The sequence below is a fragment of the Candoia aspera genome, chromosome 3 (genome assembly GCF_035149785.1).
Source record: "Candoia aspera isolate rCanAsp1 chromosome 3, rCanAsp1.hap2, whole genome shotgun sequence".
Lineage (NCBI taxonomy): Eukaryota > Metazoa > Chordata > Lepidosauria > Squamata > Boidae > Candoia > Candoia aspera.
This window is the reverse complement of record NC_086155.1, coordinates 53,368,928-53,378,954: the sequence shown is the minus strand read 5'-3', so window position 1 is coordinate 53,378,954 and position 10,027 is coordinate 53,368,928. Positions and strand designations below refer to the sequence as shown.

The following is a 10,027-nucleotide window of genomic DNA, read 5'->3' as shown; positions in this document are numbered from 1 at the left end:
AAATCACTTGGCAGGGTGAGAAGGTCAGACTTAATTTTCCTCAGGTTGGGGTGTGCAAAGGATGGCCAAATAAGCAAAAGATGCTGATTGCCTGGGGGGACTTGCTGCCAAGTTTCAGTTTCTGTTTTGCAGCCTCTCTTCCAGTCCAGCTCAGCACATGTGTGTGAGCTTGTAAATATGTAAGAAGCTTTTGTGCTCATCCAGGGCTCTGGATATGGAAACTGTTTATGTTTTATGCTTTCTTTATATACACTTATTTTTATATAACTGCCTGGTGTGGTTTTTTTCTGATCTCTCAGGCCAAACGCTTTCCAGCACTCTGCAACAGTTAAGACTATGGAAATCTGCCCCACTCCTAAGAGTATGTATGAATTGAAATAAATATAACAGTAGATGAGCAATAACATTATGGAGACATCACAGAATAGATATGTACAAATATATAAGTATTTTATTTGTAGCATTGAACTATCAGTCATGGTAAAAACAAAATACATTTGGCAAAACACAGTTTATTCAGACAACGTATCGTAAGTTTTCATGGCCTTGACTTTGTGGAATATGAAATGAGACCAAGAAATAAATCACTACCAGTATAAATGATTTGGCCTTAAAATTTTATATTTGTATGTCATTTCATAATAAACAAATGGTAACAAATCAACTTCCTATTTCCACTTGTAACATTCTAACCTTACTTCCAGACTCATGTGGACCCTGTACTAAATTAACAGGTATTTATGACGACTTGTAAAATACTAGACATTGCCTGATTCCTTCTGGGCATTTAAAATATATGTGTTTATTTACACATATACTTTGCTACATTCCAAGCAAAGCATGGATGGTAGACAAAATTATGCTATCAACAAGACTTATCACAGCTTGATGGCATTTACCCATTTCAAATAGTTCATGCACCTCTTGATTATTTAGCTTTAATAGAAAGGTTAATGATGAATCCTGAAGATAATTTTAGTGAAGATTAATTTGCATCTAAGTAGTTGGCAGGTATCTCTTGGAATACAGCAGTTTTCTTTGAAGAGTCTATATGTAACAACTTTGCGATTTTAATCTAGCCAGATGGAAAAACTTTCAAAAGCTTTACATCATCCACTGGACGATCTTGTGCATTGGTTTCCACCATGCCCACTCTGTTGATTATCCCAATTCCTTGGCAAACACGACCAAAGATGGTGTGCTTGCCATCAAGCCATTGGGTTGGTGCTAATGTAATAAAGAACTGGCTTCCATTTGTATCTGGACCTGCATTCGCCATAGCAAGGATTCCTGCACCTTAAGGAGAAAAAATGTTACCAGTTTATGATTTCTAAGATAATTGTATCAAGCATGCAAATAAAACAATTGGTAGCATCCTGCTGGATGTTTATTGCATATCATTCCTTCACAGGTATTAAAATGCATAGTCAAATCAACAGAATTATTGTACTGAGATTATAGGACTGGTCATGGACCTCATATGGCTTTTACACTTATATCAACTACTAAAATATGCATTTAAGCTCAGGAGATGTTAAGGAGGCATTAATACTTAAACGGGTGACTTCCTGCGACTGTATAGCTACTGTATGAGACCACGGAAAGACATGACTTCATTAAGATGCCACTGACAGGTACAGCACATATGCCCATGCTGGATCTGGAGCACGTTTCCCACTTCATAGCCAAATACCTGCACATCTTTATTGACTAATAACTGGCATGCACAAGCCCTTGTAATACTAAATGCCTTTCCCAGCACTTTCTGGAACACACTAGGTGTCATTCCCATCACTTCTAGGGTATCTTTTTAACTAACAATTTTCTAATCTCATCCCCTAAACCTAGGCTTAAAAGCTGAGATCTCAGTTACTCATCTGGTCGATGAAATAGGCCAGAACTTTGGACTTAAGTTTTTGACAATATTGAGGGATGCTTAAAGGGAGCCAACTTCTTCCCTTGCTTGCAATGATGAGGTGGCAGCAGGATGGCACTGCATGTCTGCCATGACAGGGGAAGGCTGAGCTGGTTGTTACCCACAGCAAATGACAACTGCCCAACCTTGGTCAGACCTTATTAACAGGACCAAACTAGTATTCAGATGCGTTGGACCTGATTACAATAGTACTTTGATGAAAAACTACTGGAAAACTCTGGACTGTAATCTAGACTGGAAAGTTGAAAAAAAACCACAGAAGACATTCATAAACTACTTTTGTATTGTTACAAAAAAAAAACCCAACCCTGCATGGAAGTGTCCATACAGTCACCAGGAATTGAGTGCATCTCAAAAGAATCTTTACTTTTTTATCCCTTCCAGGCAGATAATTATTTTGGAGCTCTGGATTTTCCTTCCTGGATTAGGTGGCCTTCCAGACAGTCATTCATACCCTTGTCACCTCATGCCACAATTACTGCAATGAGGTCTACATGGGGCTGTTCTTGAAGACCACTCAGGAACTTAAACTGGTACAGAATGTAGAGGTGCACAGTGATGGGCTTTCCTTGGCATGCCCACATGATCTCCCTCCTGCACAAGCTGCACTGGTTGCCAGGTGTGATTCAAAGTGCTGGTTATCATTAACAACACCCTGCATAGCATACAGCTGGGTTATTTGAGGGACTGCTTATCTCCCATGGTTTCTACCCAGACTGTGCAATCCAAAAGATTAAACAGTGCCATCTATCAGGACCCAAGAAATGTACCTTCTCTTACCCTCTGGAATGAAATCCCCTCGAGAAAGGCATTCTGAAAGGCCTTGAAAACCTGGCTCTTTTCCCATGCTTTGGAGTAGGTTGGATGGACTTGTGTGTTATCTGGATTGCTATCTGGTAACTATTTTGTAATATTTTAAAATTTATTTTTATTGTATTGTTATTTACTTGTTTTTGTGGGTTTTTTAAACTTTGTGAGCCACCTAGAGTCAGTTGGAGTTAGGCAGAATAAAAAATCTAAACAAATAATTTAAAAATTATAATAAAAGTCTGCTAATTAGATTTGTGTGCAATTATTACAAATTTGGCTATCAATAACTAATGTGGGGGAATAATAATGTCAGATGTGTCTTTAAAACACAATTATTATCCAATTGATTTGATTTCAGATAGTGAAGCATTTATCCTAGAGGACTTAAATCCTTTTAAAGAATTACCTACCTGTAAACTTCAATTCTGGGTGGAGTTCATCTTCAAATTGCTTGCCATAGATAGATGCTCCTCCTCTTCCTACCACAATAATAAGACCAAAGAAATTAGTTTGGAAAGCCAAAACAGAAATTGCTTCCTGTGAGTCTGTGTTTCTAGGACACCTAGGTTTAATGAGACTGATGCAGGAGTTTGGGGAGAGGCAGAAATAGATGGACTGCTGTCATCTTAATATCACTTTTGCATTATACATTAGTTTCTATCAACATTTATTTACACAATATCTAACACGCATATTTTGAATGTGTTCTTACCAGTTCCTGTTGGATCACCCCCCTGGATCATGAAATCTTTGATTATCCTATGAAACTTTGTGCCATTGTAATAACCTCGTCTGGACAGCTCGGCAAAATTTTTGCAAGTCTTGGGTGCATGCTTCCAGTACAGCTCCAAAATGATGAGCCCCATACTGCAAAACAGAGAGATTTTGCATGCTATTTAATATTTAATAATATTTAATAATATTAAATATTAAGATGAAATTAATATTGAAATTAATATGAAATTAATAATATTTAATAAAATATTAAATATTAAGATGAAAAGGCACAACATGATATAATCACCAATATGGCACGCGGTCACATTTCACAGTGGACTTCGAAGGATAAAAAACGTACTGATGCTTTTGAACTTTGGTGTTGGAGAAGAGTCCTGAGAATACCATGGATAGCCAAGAAAACAAACAAATGCATCATCAAAGGAATTGACCCAGAATTCTCACTCAAGGCACTAATTATCTGACTCGGACACATTATGCGAAGACCTAGTTCTCTGGCTGTAATGCTGGGAAAGGTGGAAGGAGAGAGCAGAAAAAGACGACCAGCAGCAAGGAGGATGGACTTGATTACAGTGGTGATGAGTGCACCGTTGGAAGACCTGGAAGACTAGGTTAGGGACAGATTGTCATGGATGACTTTTTATTGTAAACTGCCCAGAGTCCCTCCTTGGGAGGGAGATGGGGAGTGATAAAGTTTGATTGATTGATTGATAAATAAATAAATAAAACCTGTCAGTGGGATCTCTAAGAGTTGACACTGACTCAATGGCAAATATTCAATTGTTATTTCACTGTCCACCATTCCAATCAAATAGATTTTCTTTTCTATTAGCAGTTTCATCTTCATAAAGCAAATTAGATGTTCTTTACATCCTTATCCACTTGTTCAATAAAAAATGGTGCATTTATATATTTCTCAATTTACAAAATAGTAATAATGATTAAATCAATTTTTAAAGCCCTGTTGCTTCCATCTATGAAAAAAAAATATTCAAGATTCACAACTGAGTTGCAAATTTTTTAGGTCCAACCAAAATGCTGGACCCAATTAGATTTTTTTTTTTAGCCAGCATAACACAGATAATGCTACAATGATATAGTAACAGGCAAACAGGCTTGAAAAAAGTATTCCAGCAGTGAGCTGCCTACTGGAAGAATAGTTTTCTCAACACCCATTCAAATCTCAGATAACAGGGAACCCTCCATAAGGCCTTTGGTGAAGAGTTGCAGTGCATAGAAAGTCATAGCATGTGGAATCAAGTACTCCTCAGGCAGCCTTGTGCCTAAAGAATTATTAAAGTTAAAACCAGCAATTTGGGGAAAAAATGAAAAAGTGGAGTTGACAAAGCATCAATGAAATGAAATTATCACCAGGGGCCGCTTCACACATAATACGTTAAAATATTTTAACATTGAGGGTATCAGAAGATAGAAGATCAAAGCAAGCAAATGACACCATCCCCAGCTTTTGCATATTTCACAGTAGCTGCGTTGAAAGCTACACAGTGCCCAAAGATGCTTTGCCTCTTGCTGAACCTTTGCTTGTCAGTGAGATGTTCAAGGCAGAAGTACATTATCCCCCAAAGAAAGTAACTGTACAGGCTCAAAAAGGGGCAGAACCACTTCCCCAGAAACAGTAATTTATATTAACAATGGTAAAAACACTGCCAACATATAAAGAATGACTGGTAAGATCAGGATATCCCAATGTTTCTCAACCTCAGCAACTTTAAGATGTGTGGACTTCAACTTCCAGAATTCCCCAGCCAGAATTCTGGATGTTGAAGTCCACATATGTTAAAGTTGTTGAGGTTGAGAAACACTGGGATATCAGCACTTCTCAACTCTTTCCAAAATAGCTTTTAGGAAACTTATCAGAAATCGGTTCATCCAACTATAATCGTTCCCCGCACTGACTGGCAGAGGCTTTCCAGGAGACTTTCTACCCCGTGCTGAGACTTAAACCTGGGACCTTCCGTGAGCAAAGGACGCCCTCTATCATCCTACCAAGCCCTTTCTCACACCTACGTGGTTTCCACCGAAACAGTTGGCGGTTGCCAAGTATCTGGAGGCACTGCAGCCATGCTCCCTCCTCGCCTGAGTTATCTGCCGCAGGGGGAACCAAATCCTCGCGCCACACTTCCGGTACCACCAGCTACGTCGTCCCCTCGGAAGAGAAAGCAGAAAGGGGCGTGGCTGATGGGATTCCGCACGCCTTGGGCCAATCGCTATAAAGGAATGTAGAATACTATTGTGACGGAGGCAAAAGGGGGAAATTCGAATTTGTTCTTGCCTCTTTTTTTGGCTGTTTCTAAGAGCGGAGGAGCTTTGCGGTGAGAGTGTGGGGAGATGGTACGCTGGAAGCGGGGATGGATTGCATGTTGCATGGAGGGGTGGATAGATTTACGTATGAAAGGGGTTATGCTAGAGCTGCACTTTATAGAATTTAGGTGAGTTTAGGAACGAAGTGAGCGCGCGTGCGTGTAAAACATCGAATGGAGATTCGATTTGCATCTTGCTCTTTAAGGTAAATTAAACACCCATCCTGAAAGCGTATTTACTTAAGACTTGGAATGCTGAGCATATCAGGGAATCAGCCCCGCCCCCTAAACAGAGTGAGATTTTCTTCCAAGCAAACTAAACTGCGTCCTGCCTGCTTTCCTCCCCGTTACGTTTGCCCTTGATTTGTGTAAGTTGTTTTCGTTTCGTTTTGTTTTGTTTCACTTCGTTCCCTCCAAGAAACATGATCCTACTGCTCAAAATAACTGTAATTTAGTTACTGTAGCGAGAGGGTGGTCAAAGGATCTCGCTCCCAGATCTCGGATACACGAGAGAAAGAGTGTAACAGGCCGAACAGACATGGATGTAGCTTCATTCTTGCCTGAAATAAACTGTGGTCAGGGCTAGGCTGTTTGGAAGCTCACTCGTTCTACTTAGTTCAATCCTGGTGATAGAATAGCTGCTCTCAGGTGGCCTTATGCTCAAAATTGTTATTGCCAGTGTTCTTGAATCATAATCAGAGCCAAGAACGTTGATGTTCATCTCTGAGTTGAAAAGAAAAGCCACATAGTTTTCATTTGGGTTATCTGAGAAGTTGTAACACTATAAGCACAGCATTCCAAAGTCTTTAGATTTAAGTTCTTCCGTCCCACTTTCTGCCCGCCCCCTTCATGGGAGAGATGAATAACGTAATGAAACTACGCTGTAATTTGTAACGATTTTAAGAACAGGAATTTAACCACATCCATCCATCCATAAATACCCATTCAAAGCACAGAGTAAGAAGAAGTAAACCCCCTCCAAAAATCCAAACAAAGGCAAGAGAGAAAATAAAAGATAACTTAGTTTATATCAGCACCATTTACTCTTCACATCTTTCTCTCCTTGCAAAGCATTCTTGCTGCCCCCATGCCTATGGGCTGCCTTTTGTTCTGTGAGAAGAAATCAAGATCTCTTCCCCTCCATACTGTCTTCCCCAAATACTGTTTTTCCAGCCATACAGGTTTCCCTCCTCAAGCAAGGCAGAAAGTTAAAATGTAACAGGAAGTGCCAAGCTGTTTAGACAAAAGATTCCTTTCAGACTTAGCCAGAGATCGTTTAAATAAAGATCTATAAACATAAATTAAATAAAAGATCTCTCTTCCCAAAGCACCCATTCAGGTGAACATTCTTCCCAGGCTGAACAGACCTCCATAATCACATATGGAAAGTTAACATTCCAATCTAGCAGCACTAGACAGGAAAAAGTCACAGCTCAGTAGGAAGCCTAAGTGCCCCAACAAAAGGAAACCACAACTCAGCAGGGTGCCTGACCACGGAGCGCCTCTCCTCTGAACTCGGGTAAATTGTGCTTTCCTGGAATTCCTTGAGAGCGCCCCCTTCCAAGAGACTGGCTAAGTGCGTTTTCTCAGCAATTCCTAGAGGGCGGGAACATTTCCACATAACAATAGCAAAGCTTTTCTATATAAAGGGCTTCCAGGAAATTTCTAATTGCCGCTGCCTCCAACAGTTGATCATTCTGTACTTTGTGCTCTCGGAAAATAAAACTTCACCTCTGTTCAAGCAATTGCCTAAGCACTTTTTATTCCCGGCTCGGAACGAACCTGGTAAGATTTTCTTCCAACAGATCTTGAAACTTCTCACCTCTCTTTTTGAGGATCTCATCAGCTCCATCCAACCTCTTGGTCTTTTCTTCCATTCAACCCATTTGCTTTTTCCTTACTCTGTATTTGTGTATTAGCTTTCTTTATCCCCTTTATTATTTTTATAAATAACTCAAGGGGGTGAACATACCTAGTACTCCTTCCTCCTTCTATTTGCCCCACAACAACCACCCTGTGAGGTGAGTTGGGCTGAGAGAGAGTGACTGGCCCAAGGTCACCCAGCCGGCTTTCATGCCTAAGGCGGGACTAGAACTCACCATCTCCTCTATGGTTACATTCTTTGGTCTAGAACTTAACCACTAAATCAAAGTGGCTCTCTGTAAATTTTCTCTGCAGTTCAGTCCTCATTCATTCTCATATGACAAAACCACTTCAGTATATTCCTTTTGTAGCAGTATTCACTGATGTATTCAGTTCACATTCATTCTACACCCATTTATCCTTGACATTATCCATTCTTTTCTAAAGTACCCCATCCAATTGCATTCAAATTTTAGGTTTGTTCCCAGCTCTCACTTCTGTGTAATGAAGTAGACAGAAGCAGTTTTATATACAGACTTTTGAACTTCTTTCAACAAACATTCATTCCTCCTAACAGACCATATATTACCTAACTACATACTACCAGACCACCATCTTTCTATCAGTGTTTGCATATCTTAACATTTCTCCATCCATGTCTCCATCTACCAAACTATTCTGATTTTTCATTATTTGTGTGTAACTTGAAGTTGTCTTCTTCTTTTTGCCTGTCAACACAACAACCTTGGTCTTTGATACATTCATGCTGAAATCCATAATCCTCATTGTGTCATACAATTCATTTAATATTTGCTGCAAATCATTTGTGTTCTCAGTCAATAACACACAGCAGCTACATACAAAAATACACAGCTATTCATATCCTGAATCTAATGCCTCTAATATTGCCACAAGCATTACTTATACATATGTTCATAAATACATTAAATTGCCAAAAGGAACTTGTTCCCTGCTCATTATGGAACAATTTGCTGAGCATTCCATTCATTGTCACAGACACTTTATTTCCATCATATGTCACTCTTACCACATTCAGCAACCAACCTTCAATTCCATATTCACTTAAAGTGATTCACAGTTCCAGCCAATTTGCTTTATGGTAAAAAAGTAGGTAAAGGTTTCCCTTGACGTAAAGTCCAGTCGTGTCCGACTCTAGGGGGCGGTGCTCATCTCCGTTTCAAAGCCTTGGAGCCGGCGTTGTCATAGACACTTCCGGGTCATGTGGCCAGCATGACTCACGGAACGCCGTTACCTTCCCGCCGAAGCGGTACCAATTAATCTACTCACATTTGCATGTTTTCGAACTGCTTGGTGTGCAGAAGCTGGGACGAGCAACGGGAGCTCACCCCGCCGCGCGGTTTCGAACCGCCGACCTTCCGATCGACAGCTCAGCGGTTTAACCCGCAGCACCACTGCGTCCCTCACTTGCTTTATGGTACGCTTATATAAATCAAATGTACAACAAATCATCTTTCTCACACTCATACTTTCTCAGTGAATTGCTGAAGAGTAAGGTCTAGTCTGTGCAACCCCTGCCCAGTGTAAAGCTGCACCACATTCTCAGATTCTGCTTCCTGACACCACTTCCATCCTTTCAGTGAGAACTCTGCCAAACACCTTCCTAGGCTTTCTTAATAAACTAAACTTCCTGTAATTTTTGCATTCACTCTCATCATCTTTCACTTGGTATGAGAGAACAGTAACATCATTTCAACGGTCAGACACAGATGCAGGTTTTTTTGCATGCAGCGAAACAAGTTGCACGGTCACTCCATAAGCAAACCACATTCATACTTTAACTTTTCTACACCTGCAGCCTTACCATTTTTCAGCATTCTCACAGTATTTATTTTTGTCTATTTTTTTCTTGACTACTAACATTTACAGCATTTGTTTCATGTATCCCTATCATTCCCATACAAATCTCTAAAATATACCTTCCAGCATTCCCTCACTTCAGTTTCATCCCAGAGCATTTCATACCCACTTCCAGAACTGTTATTCTATTCAAATATTTCTACACTTGCTCTCCCTCTTTTAATCTGAACTGGTCCTTGTTCTCTTTGATTACATTCTTTGCCATTCTCTTTTTCTCTATATATACATCATGCAGTATCTTTTTATTATTCTCATTCTTGAAGCATTCTCTTCCATGCATTTTTTTTCTCATCCACAACTTCTTTCACTTCATTTAATCAAGCAGCCTTTTTCAATCGCCCATTAGTGTAGCTTCTGCAGCAATTGTTGGGTGTACTGTTTTCCCTGTTTCAAACAGCTTCCAAATGCTAACATCTAGAATGCAGAAATAATGTTAAGATTATCAGTAACAAACTATAAT

General features: G+C 39.8%; 1 protein-coding gene across 2 annotated transcripts; it reads right to left on the bottom strand.

Annotated features, from left to right (window-relative positions):
* Positions 1-496: 496 nt before the first annotated feature.
* PPIL1 (peptidylprolyl isomerase like 1) lies at positions 497-5,644 on the bottom strand. 2 transcript variants are annotated; one of them, XM_063297692.1, is made up of 4 exons: positions 5,513-5,644; positions 3,459-3,613; positions 3,157-3,225; positions 497-1,296 (listed from the first exon to the last, which is right to left on the bottom strand). In XM_063297692.1, the coding sequence occupies exons 1-4, from the start codon at positions 5,566-5,568 to the stop codon at positions 1,076-1,078; spliced, it is 501 nt and encodes a 166-aa protein (XP_063153762.1). In that variant the 5' UTR covers positions 5,569-5,644; the 3' UTR covers positions 497-1,075. The 2 variants fall into 2 exon arrangements, with proteins under 2 accessions (XP_063153762.1, XP_063153763.1); XM_063297693.1 differs by having other exon boundaries at positions 5,509-5,594.
* Between the last annotated feature and the right edge of the window lie 4,383 nt (positions 5,645-10,027).